The following is a 17,239-nucleotide window of genomic DNA, read 5'->3' on the forward strand; positions in this document are numbered from 1 at the left end:
GCTGGATCTTTTTTTAATTTGGAGTATAGAAGGATGAGAGGTGACATAGAGGGCCATAAGTTATAAAAGCTGTAGATTGGGTGGACAGCCAGCATCTTTTTTTCTCCAGGAGGAATGCAGCAAATGCCAGAGAATATCTTCACAGTATGAGGGAAGGAATATTTCAGGGAAATGTCAGGGGCAAGGGGTTTTTTTTAAAGCATCTACACAGAATGTAGTGGATGCCTGAAATGCATTTCCAGGTTTTGTGGTGGAGGCTGGTAAATTAGGGACATATAAAAGATTTTTAGCCAGACACACAGATGCAAGAAAAATAGAGGGTTATGGGTGTGAGGCAGGGAAGGTTTAGATTTTTGAGTAGTTTTAGAGATGATTGGCACAACATCATGAGCTGAAGGGCCTGTGCTGTAATGCAAGTTCAATGTTATCTTCTCAGTCACTGAATCACCATTTTAACATTTTCATGAATTATATAATACATTATAAACACTGCCACAAAAACCACCTAAAGTCTGATCAAATTAAGCATTTAGATAAGTGGTTTTCAACATTTTTTCTTTCCACTCACAGACCACATTAAGTAATCCCTTACTAATCACAGAGCACCCATGGCATAGGGGTTACTTAAAGTGGTCTGTGAGTGGAAAGAAAAAGGTTGAAAACCACTGATTTAGATTCCAATAAAACAGGGAATTGTTAAGTTTGAACTGTTACAAAATTGCATTGATCTGAAAATTTGGCACTGTCAAGCTAAGTTTCAACTTCATGGGAATAATATCTTAATCTCATCCCAAACATGTGATAAATTTGTCACATCATTAGGGAAGCATGGTTGGTGTAGTGGTTAGCGCAATGGCTTTATAATTCAAGAGATCAGGACTGGGGTTACAATCCCGTGTGTAAGGAGTTTGTACATTTCACCCTGTGTCAGTGTGGGTTTCCCCCCAAGAGGCCTCCAGTTTTCTCCCACAGTTCAAGACATACCAGGGGCATAGATAAATTGGGTGAAAATTGGGCAGTACAAACTCGTGGGCCAAAATGGCCTGTTACTGTGCTGTATGTCTAAATTAAAAATTTTACAAAATCTACAGAACTCACATGCAACTTGATGATCTCACAAATCAAATTTGCAGACTCCATGAAACCCTGGCCAAAGACTCTCACAGTGGTACAGTCATTCTGTCGAACATCACACAGTCCAGAATTCTCCAACTCAGTGATTTCAGGGTGCTGATCTTCAATAACAATATGATAAAACACAAACTAAATTGTATAGATCTGCAGAATTATAATATTACAAAACTTTACAAAATCTTCCAAACTAAACATTTTTCAGCATAATTTTCCCCATTAAAATATTTAATTATTCCATTCTTCCATTAGCCAAATGGACAAAGGGACGGAGAGCCACAAAGGGATCTTGTGCTCTACCTGACTCGCTCGAGGCATGCACTTCCTCTGCTGAATAGCTCATCATTCCTTTCAGTTTTATTTCCCAAAGAACAAACTTAGATATTCTATTAGTTGGTTACTAAATGTTCTAGACAATTGCACCAAACACTGCACACATATACGCAAGAAGAATTTTTGCTACTTGTGGAAGTTTTATTATTTGTGGCACCGTACTTACCAACTGAAACACTGCAATCATGAGCGCTAAAGCCTGATTGACAGGCACAGCCCCACTCAGTACAATCACCATTGCCACTGCAAAAATTAGGACACCTTAGTGCTGACAGAATATCCTGAGGTACGTGGGACAAGTCCTCATTGTCACTTCCATGGTAAATCCCAGCTTCCAAAAGTTTCCTTTCACATTCATTTTCTAATAAACTAAGGCCTTTATTTGCCCAGCTGAGGTCATCCTTGAGCTGAAGATCCAAGAAACAAATATCTATAACATCCATTAATCGTTGGCCAAGCACCTCTCCACAGGCTCGGCCAACACTGGAATTAGCAACCATTTGTTGGCATAAATTAAATGCGTTTGATTCCGTCAGCCCAGAAAGTGTAGGCCAGGAAGGCAAGATCTCCTGTCGAAGTTCTGCAGCATGGTCCTCAGGGAAAAAATAACTAAACCCTTCCAAATTTGTTTGGGTAAGACTTTGAAAATGAAAAGTGGGTAAGTTTCCATAGTAATTTTGGCGCTTCAGTCTTCTATGTTCAAGGTTCCTTTCCTGATGGTTATAGTAATCTCTACGTTTGTTCCTTTGATTGTGTTCCCTTGATGTTCTTCTTTTTCTCAGCATGGTCTTTTTATGAATATAGGAGACCCGTGCAAAGTGGATAGTTTGATTTAGTTTATTTAGACTAGTATAATGGATATCAGTTAAAGTGGGAGTTATAATTTTGTTTTTAGCGTCACGCCTGCTAATTCCTCTAATCAACTCAACTGTACTGATGTACTCTGCTGTAACATCCAGCACTGGTATTAAATTGGAAGATCTCACATTTTCATTTCTTGGACAGTGTAATGGAATTCCTGATTGAGGAATAGAATCAAGTTTATTAGAAGTCTGCTGAAGCATAATTGAATCAGTGCTACAACTACAGAAATGGTTTCTTCTGTTAACAATAGGAGAAGTGGCAGTTTCATCAAATAGACTCCTTCCAGGCATAATTCTGTAATGATATAATCAGAAAAAAAAGTTTAAAAATCTGATGCAATTAAGCTTTACTTGAAATGTTATATTTCTAAATATGCCTCATGATTCAATGATGTTATCTCAATTAATTTTATCCAAATATTTATTAGTCATCCTAACCTCAAAAATATTATGAATAGGCAAGCAGAATATTTCAACATACAAAAAAAAACTTCCATATATGAGTAGTTTCAATAAATAGTTGGCTTGAAACACTCACAAGGACAACACCTACTTGTGGTAAATTGACAACTACTTTTTTTCACAAATAATACAGATTGTAGCAATGAACAGAATCAGAGAGTGAAATTACCATAGGAGAGGAATCTGATTAGTTCTTCATCGAATCGTTTCATGAAAAATAATGGAATGAAAATAATTTTAGCTCCATGGAAGATAAGCAATATGCGATGCCAATTTAGCAACCCGTGTAATGTCAATTAAAACTTAATCCTCAATTTCACCCAAAGCCTTTTGTGAAGCATACCTCCAACTTTCAATGAAAGCATCAAGATTGTCAATCTTTTCTTGAACAAAGGGTTCATCTAAATTTTCAAAATCATTATTCATATCACCATCAAAACTGCCACAAAGACCTCTGGTATTTTGGAAATCGATGCCTGGAGCTCTGAGAGTTAAACTCATTCCCCATTCACTCACATCAGCCCGGACGAATGCTCCAGTGGAAAATATGAGCTAAATGAATAAATTGCAGAAAAGGTAAATGTTTCTTTATTTATTTCATATATTTATTTATATACAATTTCAATAATATCTAATACTAAAATAGATTTTTCAATTATATTGAAAACAGAACTGATGCATTCCCATCTCAATTACTAAAACAATTAGAAGGCTACAGGCAATTTATCACAAGCTGTAGTGTCAAAACAGTTTACACGTTTCCATTAGGTATGTTTGTCACTAAACAATGCTTCATATGGCTTACTGATTAAATATGAAAACCAGCTCAGAGGATAAACTGAAACAAAAGTGATAAAGATGTCTCATTCCTGGATCTAATTAAACTTTGTATGGGCTTGTATTACTTCGAGAAGAAAATTTCCGTTTTGCTCTTCTACAAACATGAGAAGAAACAAAGGCTAATGACTGTAATTTCTGTCGAGCCATGCTATCTGCATGGACACTTAAGTTAAATCTTAATGACAAATGCTTGTAAAATGGTGCACACTGATACTACTCAAGTATGTTTTTGTTGACTGCATTGCCACAAGGAGGAATTTTAATTTTGTTTGCATGTTTCCAATAGTAATGAATACACCCTTGTTTTGAATGGAGGTATGCAACATATCTATTCGATGGTCAAATTTTCGTACTCTTATCTCAAGTTAAAGTAATTAAATACAGGGAATTTCAGGGCAGAGAAAGTTTAAATGAGGGAACTTCCTTTCTATTAGCCCTGAAAATGTTTGATTTGTGCTGAAGTATGAGGAGAAAAGTCCCATGGAAACACACACATGTTGGCACTTCTATCTGATGATCAATTTGCTAATCATGTCCCACATGCACAGTTAACCTGTGCTGGAAATGTCCTGTGGACTTGTGAGAATTGAGGTCACACATTTAGCATTGATACAAATAAAATATTTTTCTTAATAAATGTGTGACAGTGGCGAGGTCGTAATTCTTCCTCATCTTCATTTGCAGAGTGAAGGCCAAAATGAACAACTCTGATTATCTGAAATTGGATTCTCCAAAATCCTCATTTATCCAAATTTTTTTTTTTGGAGCCAAACTGATCTCACCCGTCGAAAAACAAATTCACTCAACATGATATTAGAATGATTATCCTCATTTCAAGCATCTCCCTTCCCTCTCTCTTTCCATTTCTTCTTTACCTTCCCCTATTGACTTTTCTCTCCAACTCTCCCTTTCAAACTGTGTGCCATTGTACCCCAGCCGCAGGCGGTCAGAAGAATCTCTTGTCCCAGCGTCATCAAGGAGAGTGGCCTTCCAGGCAGGAGCGGGCCCTCAGGCTCAGGGGCATTCTCTCCCCTTCCCTCCCTAGCACACCAGATGCTGACTTCAACCCCTCCCCTCAGCCTACTACCGCACACTGGATTTCCCGATGTGCGTGTGCAATAGGCCTGGGGAGGATTCGGAGTCATGACTCAGCCGTCGGGAGCTCCAGTGACCAGGGAGACAGGAGCCCGCCGACTCGCCAAAGAGTGTTTCACTGGCACAGGAAGCCTCCCTGGGGCAGCAGTGGGGACATGTCGGGGAGGATCGGCAGTGGCGGTTGGGAGGTCTTAGTGATTGGCAGCAGCCAGCATTTTTTTTTGGTGAGAATTAAACATTATTTTAATGCTTCAAAAACCCCTTGTTGTTTGCTGTTGCTTAAACATTGATGCAAGTGATCTGCTGTTGCTACTGGGCTGTTTTTAAAAAAAAGACCAGTTATCTGAAAAAGAGTTTATCTAACATAGGCCCGTTCCTGACCATTTTTGTTCAATTGGAGTTGTACTATACTGTTATCCCTATAATAGTCTTTCTGTCATGTTAGCATTAGGTAGTATTGGCCACTATTTCCTCTGATAAAACGCCAGTCATGAACTAAAAGATGAGATTACGTGAATTACATTTTATTACAAGAGGAAAAAAAGGAGAAAAATGCCCACCATCTACAAACCCTTTCAGAACTTGGTCAGTTGTAGACTGATTCGCTCTCTTTAAGTTTTCCTGTTCTTGCTGCTCCCCGACCAGTGGTCATGGGAACATACACATTTTGCAACATTAGTCCATGCCAACCATTAAATACTATTTATAATAATTCAGTTCTCTAGCACTTGGTCCATTGGCTACTATGTCTAAGCAATTCAAGTACAATAAACAAAAGTGCTTGAGAAACTCAGCAGGTTAAGCAACATCCATAGGAAGAAAGATAATTAATGTTTCAGGTCTGAGTCAATCATCAGGAGGCTGGAAAATCCTGGAAAGGAGGACATTTCCGATATCCTGGAAAGGAAAGCCTCAACCTGAGAACAGATTCAGCAGAGAAATTGAGAGAAAGGAATAGAATCCTTACAGGAGATAGGATAGGAAGAGGTCTAGTTACGGTAATGGTGGGAATTAGTGGATTTCTAAATAATGTCTTTACATTCAACATCAGTGCTCTCAATGCTATACAGTTAGTCCCCTACCACTTCTACACTAACAAATGTATGTCCATTGACCAATCCAACTCCAAATTCAACAACACCACAGTCAAAAGCTTGGTACCCAATAATGAGATGGAATACAGGAAGGAGATTGAAAGACAAGTGGCATAGTTTTGAAGATAATAACCTCTCAACATCAATAAGATGGAAGAGATGATCACCAACTTCAAAAAGCACATTCCTGTCCACTTCAATGGTGCTGAAGTGGAAGGAGTAGATACTTCAACTTAACAGAAGTAAACTTAACACAAGTAAACATTTCCAATGACCTGATCTGGACCAACCACAATGACATAGTGGTCAAGAAAGCACACCAACCCAGGCAAAGAAGGTCCTTCCTAGGACTTCTTAATCACTACCAAAAACATATCCCTAATATGTCTACACAATGCAGCCTGCTGAACCAATTACTCAAGGAAGATCAAAAATGGTATTGGAACACAGAAACTAAAAACACAGTCGATCAACTAAAGGAAATACTAACATCAAGAAAAGAAGGTGCTGATCCACTATGACCCTAGTTAAGAAGCTACACGATCCGTGGATGCTTCACCAGTGGGACTAGGAGTGGTACTATCCCAAATCACAGAAAAAGGTGAGCAAGCAGTAGCATCTGCTTTGTGAACATTAACCACAGGCGAACACAATTACGCGCAACTAGAAAAAGGATTGGCAATCATTTTTGGTGTAAAAAAATTCCACCAATATATTTACGGAAAAAAATTCACCCTGAATGACAACAAGCCAATTAGTTTATCCTGGGGCTATACAAAGGTATACCAGTATTAGCTGAAGCCAGAATTCAAACATGGGCCATGCTACTAGTGGCGTATAACTATGATGTAAAACATAAACCAGGAACACTCAACAGCCTTGCAGATGCCATATTACGCATGCTGCTACACAGAACAATGAGAAGAAATTATTAAATGACAGCAGAGGTAGCATCCATCAACCAAGAACAACATGAAAAACAGCCCATTTCAGCCCAGATGATCGCAAAGTAAACCTGAAAAGAGGCAACATTAAGCAAGATCCGAGACTTCACCCTTAATGGGTGACCCGAATCTTAAGTCATTCCAGAAGATCTAAAACCTTATCACACACGTCGCCATGAACTATCAGTCAAAGAAGGAAATTAACTATGGGGTACCTGTACAATTATTCCAACTAAATTGCAAACTACCATGTTATCAGAACTACACCACAACCATCCGGGAATGGTACAAATGAAGGCACAAGCCCAGATGCATGTCTGGTGGCTCTCCATAGACAGAGAGATTGAAACAATAGCAAGACAAGGCAAAGTATGTCAGTCAACTTAGCCAAAAATGTCACAAGCCAAAGCTAACCCATGGAAATAGCCATCCCAGCCCTGGCATCAGATTCATGTCAACCTTGCTGGACCATTCATGGGTGGGATTTTCCTAATAGCTGTGGATGCACACTCCAAATGGCCAGTAGTTTCACAGCTGAAAAATACCAAAGCAGATCCCATGATTGACTGTCCATGACCTATCTTTGCCACTTATGGATTACCTCATGAATTAGTTATGGACAATGGATTTCAATTTACATCAGAACATTTTTAAAAATTTATGCGCGACAACAATATCAGACATATTTTGTCCACACCCTATCACCACAAACCTCACCTAGAACATTGAAAGTGGGTGAGAGAGTTCAAGTACAAGATTATAGACAATGTAAAGACCCATGGGTGGTAGGAGTAATCTTACAAAAATTGAGCCCCTGCTGATACACTTTTCTAGTGGGGGACAGATTGTGGAAGTGACACATTGACCAGTTATGAGCATTAACTGGCACTAAGGACCATAAACTGCCTTATAAACTGGAGGAGGTGGAACCGGACCTGCCATAACCTGCTCCAACAATTCCACCCCTCAGACTATGTGGGGGGGGGGCAGAGACAGTCATGGAGCCGAGCAGTCCAGTGAGGAGTTCAGTAACTGAGACACACAGCCAGGAGGGCAGTGAAGACAGCAGTTGCTGGCAAAGGTCATTAAAGGTGGGCAGTCGCCGCCAACTCGACTCTCTACGGGTCCCAAGCAAAGACCAGCACAGCAAACCATGCCGAGGTGGTTCAAAGGAGAAAAAAGACAACCTGAATGCTTTAAGGACCATGTGCCATGATTATTATTAAATACTTTCCTTTTTATAATAATTACTCATGAGATGTATTCTAATTCTCACTTGTTGTCCTGAGACCAATATAATCTTAATAATTCGAAGGGATCCAGTCAGCATTTACTGCACAGGGGGTGGGTGTCAGAGTGTTAGGTATAAGCCCGCCTTCTATTGGACATCATGATGCCCTTGTCATGATGTCATCCTTCCATATATATAACTCTATGTATCAGTGGCCATGTTAGTCTAATAGAAGGATGAGAAAGCATCAAGTCTCTGAGTCTTAATTGTGTGAGTGCATACACAACATACAGTATATAATTAAAATAAATGCAGAATACAACAAATTTTAAATTTCATCCCTAAATGTTAAATGTGATTGTTAAAATGATAATACATAAAAATCAGTTAAATAATATTATAACAAACCTCATTATACCTAAATATGGTATCTAAAAATAAGATCTCATCATGGATAATCATAATTAAACCCCATAAATCCACTTACCAAAAAGAAAAAAAAACCTAAAACTAATACTAATCTAACCCCTCCCTCTAATCAAGGTTACAAGAAAAATTCAAAGTTGGATCAAGTCGTGACCTCTACACAGATCAACCTTCGAGCACCTAAAACTGCCAAATATGAGAGTATTTTATAAATGGGGCTCATACCTTTTTTAACTAACTTTTTATCTTTAATATTTTACCTAACTTTTTCTAAATTTAAATATGTCATTACAATATGTAGCCACTGTTCATGAAGCAGTGAGAGTTCATCTTTCCATTTCATTAAAACTGCTCGTCTGGCTATTAATATCCTAAAGGCTAAAATTTTCTCGAGATGCTGAAAAAAGTTTATCCAGTTCAGGTGAAAAACCAATCAGGACAGTTAAAGGGCATGGATCTAATCTAGTCTTAAAAATCATTAATGAAAGATTGAAAAATATTCTGCCAATATCCTCCTAATTTAGGACATTCCCAAATTGAGACAAGATTAGACATGTGTATTCTGTGTATCACCTTAAATTGCAATAAACAATGCCTTGCTGTAATGGAGGATTTAAACTGTGTTTCTTACTTTTGCAGCCTTTGCTTCTGCAAGGCTGAGAACCTGCTTGTTGCATATGATTTAGTAGACACACCTAAATTCCACCATGGGGCCCAGGATGCAGTTGAATCAGAAGACATTATCAATTTATCTGGGGCCCAGGGATGCATATGAATCAGTAGACATTATGCAACTTCCACCATGAGGTCCAGAGATGCAGTTGTCTTTTGTTGGTCGCAGACTGTCAGGAGACCTTGAAGATCATTAAATCATTTGTTCAAAGAGATAAGATCTGAAATAAACAACTTTTGGGTAATATAAGCCATGGTCCCACTGCTGAAGTTTGAGACTCTCCAAGAGGTGGCAACATCTCTCGGCAAGAAGAAGAACTTCAAGATTTCAAACCGACGTCCCGATCCGGGGAGGTGGAGAAGCTGCTACCGGCGCCCAGACAACCTACTACAAGTGTGCAGTCGTCACCTCACTTTGGCAGTTGGGACCAGTCCAGGCATTGATAAGTATAATTGGGAAGGGCTTGCATATTGTAGTGTGAATTCAGCTTTAGATTTAGTAATAAAGACTTGTATAAACTGAACTGCTCTCGGTGTGTGTGTCTATTTTCTTTCGGTAGCTTGAACACTGTGACTAATCTAAAACGAACAAAGTGAGAGGTACAAGTTTACCCAAGACACTTGCACAAAATGAAGAATCATTGATCAAACTAAGAGTGGACACCAATCCTCATCTGAAAAAAATACACTCCCAGTCATTTTTAATCTTAACCATTGAAGCTAGTCTTAAATCCAATACATCAATATAAATACACAATATCAGTCCTCTGTGAACAATTTTTGCCTTAAATACACCCAATGACCTGGCCTCCACAACCACCTGTGGCAACATATTTCACAGATTTACCACCCTCTGGCTGAAGAAATTCCTACACATTTCTGTTCTAAGTGAATCCCATTCAATCCTTACTGTACCCTCTTGTCATACACTCTGCCACCATGGGAAACAACCTTTCTACATCGACTCTGTCCATGCCTTTGAACAGCCAAAATTTTTCAATGAGATCCCTCTCTCATTCTTCTAAATTCTAATGAATATTGGCCAAGAGTTGCCAAATGCTTCTCATATGCTAACCCTTCTATTCCCAGAATCATCCTGGTGAACCTCCTTTGAATTCTCTCCAATCTCAACACATCTTTGCTTAATCAAGAAGCCCAAAACTCCTAAATTATTGTTGTCAGATTCTCAATTAAAATTTATGTTAGTTTTAGTAATAGCAAGGAAATGTATTGTTGTATCATGGAAATCCGATGTTTCATTAACATTAGATAGATGGGGTAGATGGCAGACGTGCGGTCCTAATCCTCCCCAGCCATTTTTAAACTTTAATTTAAATATATAAACGTTTTATTTCTGTTTCTAAGTACATTAGTTGTCTATAATGGTGGCTAATATTAAAAAATCTAAGGTTCAACTCTAGAAAAAACTACTTTTTAAAAGTGCTGAAGAACTGAGGCCTACCTGTCCAGCTGGAACCACGGAGCTGCCATCATGAGTCTCCAAGCCACAGAGAACACCAGCCAAGTTGAATATTACGCTGGCGCCAGTTTTCTCCCCGCAAGATGGTGCTGGCTTGTTGAAGAAATTGACCGACGACCCATGCTTTCGCAAAGTCGGGCGCACGGCCGATCCGATGGAACAAGGAATCCTTGGGCCCGCGCTGCCGTCGGGGACGTGCAGGAAGGCGCTGGAAACCGCCCCTGCGTGGACCCTCGCTCTGCCGGGCATGCGCGGTGCTTCCAGGGTCTGGGATCTGTTAGAACACGTGTGGGCTGCGGGGGGTCCCAAACGGCAGCGCCCCAACGTGGTCGGGGTGCCGTTGTCGGGTGTTCAAACCCACAGCCGCACGGGGAAAGTCTTAACAATGAAGGAGCAAGAAGAGGACTTACCTTATATAGCTAGTTCACAGGAACAATTGGAGGAAGAGCTTGAAGAAGGTGGGTCTCAAGATGTGGCACTGGAACCTGGACTGAACTCTTTTTACTGTGTTGGAAGGGATTCCTTGTTATATGGATACTATGTCTCAACAAATGCTTCAAATGCAATCTACAATATCTGAAGATTTATCTATGCTTAAGAGAGATGTTAATAAATGCCTTAATTCAGTAGATGTGGTACAGGAACATTTTTTAAAAATTTGAGACAGCTTTTTCTGAATGTAAAGAGCAAGTTCAACGTAATAAAGAAAAATAGAAAAAGTGGAAGAATCGTTTGTGGATTGGGGAATTCAGAAGAGAGAATTATTTTAAAAATTGATTCATTGGAAAATCAAAGCCGGAGAAATAATATAAAAATTGTGGGCCTTCTGGAAGATATTGAAGGTGTAGATCTGATAAATTTTTTTAAGGATTGGATTCCTGAGATGTTTGGTAAAGAGTTTTTTCCGGGTGGTTTGGTACTGGAAAGGACACATAGAGTGTTGAGGAGGAAACCGTTACCGGGTCAACCATCACGAGCAGTGTTAATTCGGTGCTTGAATAATCAGGATAGAGAAATGATTTTCCGGTTGACAGTACAGAAGGCAAGACAAAGTCAAGCTCCAATGATAAGTCAGAATAATAGTTTTTTTTTTAAATGCTGATTTGAGTCAAGAAAGTATCAGATGTCGACGTGAGTTTAATTTGGCCAAAGATGTGCTGTGGAAGAAAGGATACAAGTTTGCTTTTCGATACCCTGCAGTGTTGAAGTTTTTTTAATGCAACTATCAATCTCAATTTTTTGAGAATGATCAGGTTTTTGCGAATTCGTTCCCAGATTTACATGGTCAGGGAAGAATTTCACTGTCGTCTCCTAAACGGGCCAATGGACATGGAAATGGACAGAATGGAAAGAATGGGAAGAGTGGGAAAGATGGGAAGTAGGAGGCACACATTCCTAGTGATGTTGAGGATTCAAATCAATGTCTGGGGCTGGAGTCTCAGGGCTGAATATATTAATGATTCATATATTTTTTTTATTATATATATTGTATTTCTGGCTGGGGGGAGGGGGATGGCACTGATATCTCTGATAGTCATCTGCCACTGGTGAGGTGTTCCACACCCAGTTTTTTAGGGAATTACTACCTTTGGGTGTTTTTTTTTCCAGGGGAATTAATTGTATTCCTTTTTATATAAACTTTTTTATAACATTAGGGGAGGGAGAGTAGATTTTAAAAAAAAATTACTTTAAAAAAATTAGATAGATGGCATGCTGAGATTCAAAGCTGTATTCCTTTAGAAAAAAAATAACTTACAATTTGAGGGGTAAATATTTTTTTATTCCTTCAAATTTGGAGCCTGTATGCTAGAACTATGACATTAAAATTATAATTTACTTTTTTTTTAAATTCTCCTGTCCAGTGAAGTTTTCCCTGAATGAATAATAATTTTATGTTATTTGAGTTCCTTGAGTGTCATCTGATGTAATCCAAATCGATTATCATGTAATTATGATATTATGTATTTTAGTTATGGGATTAGACCAGGTTTTGGTGGGGGGGGGGTGGGTGAGGGAGGATTAGAACTAATAACTTCCTAGTTATTAGTTAGTTTTAGCTTTAGTCTTTAATTTCTTTTTCTATACATCTTCAGCATATATTTGTTAATATTGTATTATGAGTACTTATCATTCTTACTTATTATGATCTCATATATGGTTAAATAAAATATTTTTAAAAAGAGAGGCCCAAAACTGCTCACAATGCTCCAAGTGAGGTATCACCAGTGCCTTGTAAAGCTTCAACATCACATCCCTGCTCTTATATTCTGTTTCCCTTGAAATGAATGCCAGCATTGCATTTGCCTTTTTCACCACCATTTCAACATGCAAGTTTACCTTCAGGCTATTCTGCATGATGACTCCCTGGTCCTTTTGGTAATTTTAATTTTGTCCCCATTTTAAAAATGTCTGCCCGTTTGCTTTTTAAAAAAAAACTTCATTACATGATTTGTGCCCTAGGCAAGGCCAACTATTTGCACCCCTCGCCCCACAAAACAAATCGCCAATTTGGTAGAAAAAAATTAGGGAAGCATAAAATTTGAAATTGCTAAATTTATTTTAAATTGGAAGAATAAGTAATACATCAATCTTTGATTATCTTTCCCAAATACAAACAAAATTATTTTGGCACCCAAATCATTTTGAACTAAAGTGCACTGGGTAGAATGCATACCTTCATCAACACAACATTAAAACCTTTGACTTCACACACCTTTAAGTCTACATACCTCCCAGTATCCATTTATTCCCACAAGAATGATGCAGTATGAAAATGCCCCTTTGGCCCATCAAGTTAGCTCTGATTTTCCCATAACTATTTTTACAAATTGATGGTATTCCTTTTTTCATTCCTCCCCTCCAAGAATCTACAACTCATTTACACACCAGAACAATGGCCAATATTCTACATGCCCACATCTTTGAGATTCAAGAGAAAATTGAAGCATCCAGATGAGGCTACATGGTCACAGGGAAAATGTGCAAACTGCACACACAGTACCAGAGTTCAGGGCAGAGGCCAGATCGCTGGAATTGAGAGGTAGTAGCTCTATTAATTGTACCACTGTGAGACAGCATCAACTATGGCAATAATAAAGCTGAGTACATGTCTCTAAGAACTGCTTGGAAGGATAATATCTCCATATTACACAACTGTGAGAACTTGCAATACATTGATAGAGAGCCCTGAACAAAATGTAACAATGTAATTTCAGCATGGTTTTACACACAGAAATTCAAAAATACTTTTCTGTTTGTCTGCCTTTTGAAGTTCTCATGTTTTATGAAACTGACAAATAGGATAAACAAAATCATTAATATAATGACAAAAATAGAAAGGAATAATTGGTGAGTTGATTTCTTTTAAGAATGTATATATTTTTATTTCTCATCTATGAATATTGATAGAAACTAGCTAGTACTGTCCTGAGCTATACTTAACGAGTTACCCTGGACCATTTTGGTCTAAAATCTGTTAGGTTCCTCTCCTCATGAATTATGATCCTCAAAAAGGGGCTAGTCATGGACTGAATGACTTTTCTTGATGAAGCGTTAATAGCTCAAACCAATGTTAGAATAATTGGAACAATAAATCATCTCATTTATTCAAAAAGCCAAATGCGCATTCAAGACACCACTTGTCAGTCGGCCCACAGGTGCACATCAGCTCCTGACGCCAACTCCGAACCCTCCCCACGGCTTACCTGAACTGTGTGGCACAATCTTCTCTCTTCAACAGTGCTCCTCTGAGGTGTGCACCCTAGACGGATGCCTAATTTTCCTTATGGTAGTTCTGGCCCCTGATGATCATACACTTCTGACATTGTATTTCATTTTCCACTCTCTGCCCCTCCTAGTCTGCACAAACCCTTTTGCAGTATCAGTGTTTCCTCTACTCTACCTGCTCCTCCACCCACCTTTATATCATTCATAACTTGGCTACAAAGTCATTCATTCCATAATCTAAATCATTAATATACAACATAAGAAGTATGGTCAGTGCAACTGGCAGCCAATCAGAATAGGATCTTTGTATTCCAAATCTCTGCTTCCTGCCAAACAGCCAGTGCTCTACGTTTCCTGTTATATGATGGTATCTTATCTTGTTAAGTAGCCTCATGTACGACATCTTGCCAAATGCCTTCTTAAATCCAAATACACAACATTCATTGCATCTCTTTATCCAATCTGCTTGTCACTTCCTCAAAGAATTCCAATAGGTTTGTCAAGCAAGATTTTCCGTTAAGGAAACCATGCTGGCTTTGTCTATCTTGTCATGTGTACCAAATACTCTGTAATCTCATATATTACAATCGATTCCAATATCTTCCCAGCCAATTATAGGCTCATGGCCCTATTATTTCCTTTCTTTTGTATCACTCCCTTCTTGAATAGTGGAGTGGCATTTGTAATTTTCAAGTCCTCTGGGACCATGCCAGTATTTATTGATTCCTAGCAGAACATTACCTTACCTCTTTCAGGACCCGCATGTGTAGTCCATCTGGTCTTGCGACGTATCTACCCTGAGACCATTCAACTTTATGTGTACCTTCTCTCTTGAAATAGTAACTGCACTAACTTCTCTGATACCCTTTGACATCTGGCATGCTGATAGTACCAACCACAGTGAAATATGATGCAAAATAGTCATTTAGTTCCTCTGCCGTCTCCTTGCCTGCTATTATTATTTCTCTGAAGTCATGTCTTTGTGATGTATCTCCTCTCACCTATCTTTTATTTTTATATACAGGCAGCCCCCAGGTTGAAAAAGTCCAATTTACGAACAACCCATAGTTATAAACCAACAAGCCAGCCAGTAGGAGAATGACATCTACTTCTTGTTTGAGCGGAGCTCGCTTTCCATTGGATCACTGCCCCAGCGATCATCAGGCGGCCAGTGACATACATCTGCTGTCAGGTTACACCACACATGGCCTGGGCAAAGCAGAAGTGGAGGAGGGGACATGTTGCGTGGCAGAGATGCACCATCGTTTGGCCCCGCAAAATGGCTGCCCAGCCTTAAAGCGTGATTGCACCACCAAGGAAGGAGGGAGGGGGGGAGCAAGGAGTGAGTGAAAGACCAGGGCAGAGATCAGGAGTGAAGATGCAGGAGGTCTGTGGGGTCGGCGATGCTGCTATCGCCCAGCATCATGAGAGAATAACATACCACACATCTCAAGCAGAAACAGATTTGGAATTTGAAATTGAAAGTACCTGTACTGAAGCCATCTCTGCATTACCATCTCCCCTAAATGTTAACTTTTAGTCATGATCTTATGACTTTTATTAATTGCATACAATATTGTATTATTATCTGTATCATTATTATGTACTGCGTTATTATGTTTTACTTTATTGGGAAATGTTTTATATGCATATAAAGGTAAAATATACACTTAAACATTTGACTGATGTTAAATAAAGATCATATGTATGTGTTCCGACTTGAATACAAATTCGAATTAAAGACAGACCTAGGTAATGGAGTATTTAACCCACAGACTGCTTGTACTTGAAGAAGCTTTTTGTTTCCTCTTTGATATTATTTGCTAGCCTTCTTTCATACTTCATCTTTTCCCTCCTTATGAGTTTTTTTCAAGTTACCTTCTGTACATTTTCAAAAACTTCCCAATCCTCTATCTTCCTACTAAATTTTGCTTCCTCATATGTTTCACATTGTCTTTGATTTCCCAAGCCACAGTTGTAACATTTCCCATTTGAATATTTCCTTTTTTTTGGGTTGTTTTTATCTTGCATCTTCCACATTTCTTGAATCAGTTTAGCATGAAGTCCGTACTCCTGTACTCAATGCCCAGACTAACAAAGGCAAGAATGCCAAACACCTTCATCACCGGCTACTTGCGTCGTCACTTTCATGGAACAATCTGCCTGGACTCCCATGTCTCTTTGCTCTACAACACATTCCTGGGCCCTAACATTCACCATGCAAGGCCTACCTTGTTTTAATCTGTCAAAGTGCAACACCCCATACCTCATTAAATTTTAATCTGCCATTCTTTGGCACACTTGCTAAATTCATCTCTTGGGAAGTCTACTTCACAATCTACAACATCTCCAATTTGGTGTCATCCAGAAACTTTGTTATCCACATTATTCATAAAGTTGACAAAAAACAGTGGAAACAGCAACAATTCCTGCAGTACACCACTGATCACAGCCCTCCAATTTAAGTTTCAGCCCTCCACTCGCATCCCTCATCTCCTCCCATCAAGCTAATTCTGTAGATAATTTACCAGATAATTTACCAGATCACCCTGGATCCCACCTGATCTGATCTTCTGGACCAGCCTACCATCTGGGACTTTGTTAATGGCTTTGCTAAAGGCCTCAAAATTCATAAAATCCATAAAGTCTTTCAGTACCTCCTCTTTTGTAACATGTCCTCACTTTAAGACATTTATTTAGTCCCCCAAGTTCTCTTGCCACCACGCTTTTCTCCATTGTAAATGCAGATGAGAAATTCTTGCCATGTTGATCTTCATTATTTCCCTTTATTCTTGTTGCTGTCTGTTTCTTTTTACACAAGCTACTCTCTGACTTTTAATATACTTATAAAATCTCTTGGGATTTTATCTCAGAGCCATCTCTTGATTGTAGAAAAGCTAAAACCATTAAGGTTAATTAATAGTTGAGAAGAAAACCATATA

General features: G+C 38.8%; 1 protein-coding gene across 1 annotated transcript in view; it reads right to left on the bottom strand.

Annotated features, from left to right (window-relative positions):
- The window catches only part of vwde (von Willebrand factor D and EGF domains), a 223,544-nt gene that overhangs the window by 142,730 nt on the left and 63,575 nt on the right, over nucleotides 1–17,239 (bottom strand). Inside the window, 3 exon segments of the mRNA XM_069929982.1 lie at nucleotides 1,099–1,235; nucleotides 1,631–2,622; nucleotides 3,133–3,341. Coding sequence (XP_069786083.1) covers nucleotides 1,099–1,235; nucleotides 1,631–2,622; nucleotides 3,133–3,341 — 1,338 coding nt within the window.

This window comes from Narcine bancroftii, chromosome 1 (assembly GCF_036971445.1).
Source record: "Narcine bancroftii isolate sNarBan1 chromosome 1, sNarBan1.hap1, whole genome shotgun sequence".
NCBI lineage: Eukaryota > Metazoa > Chordata > Chondrichthyes > Torpediniformes > Narcinidae > Narcine > Narcine bancroftii.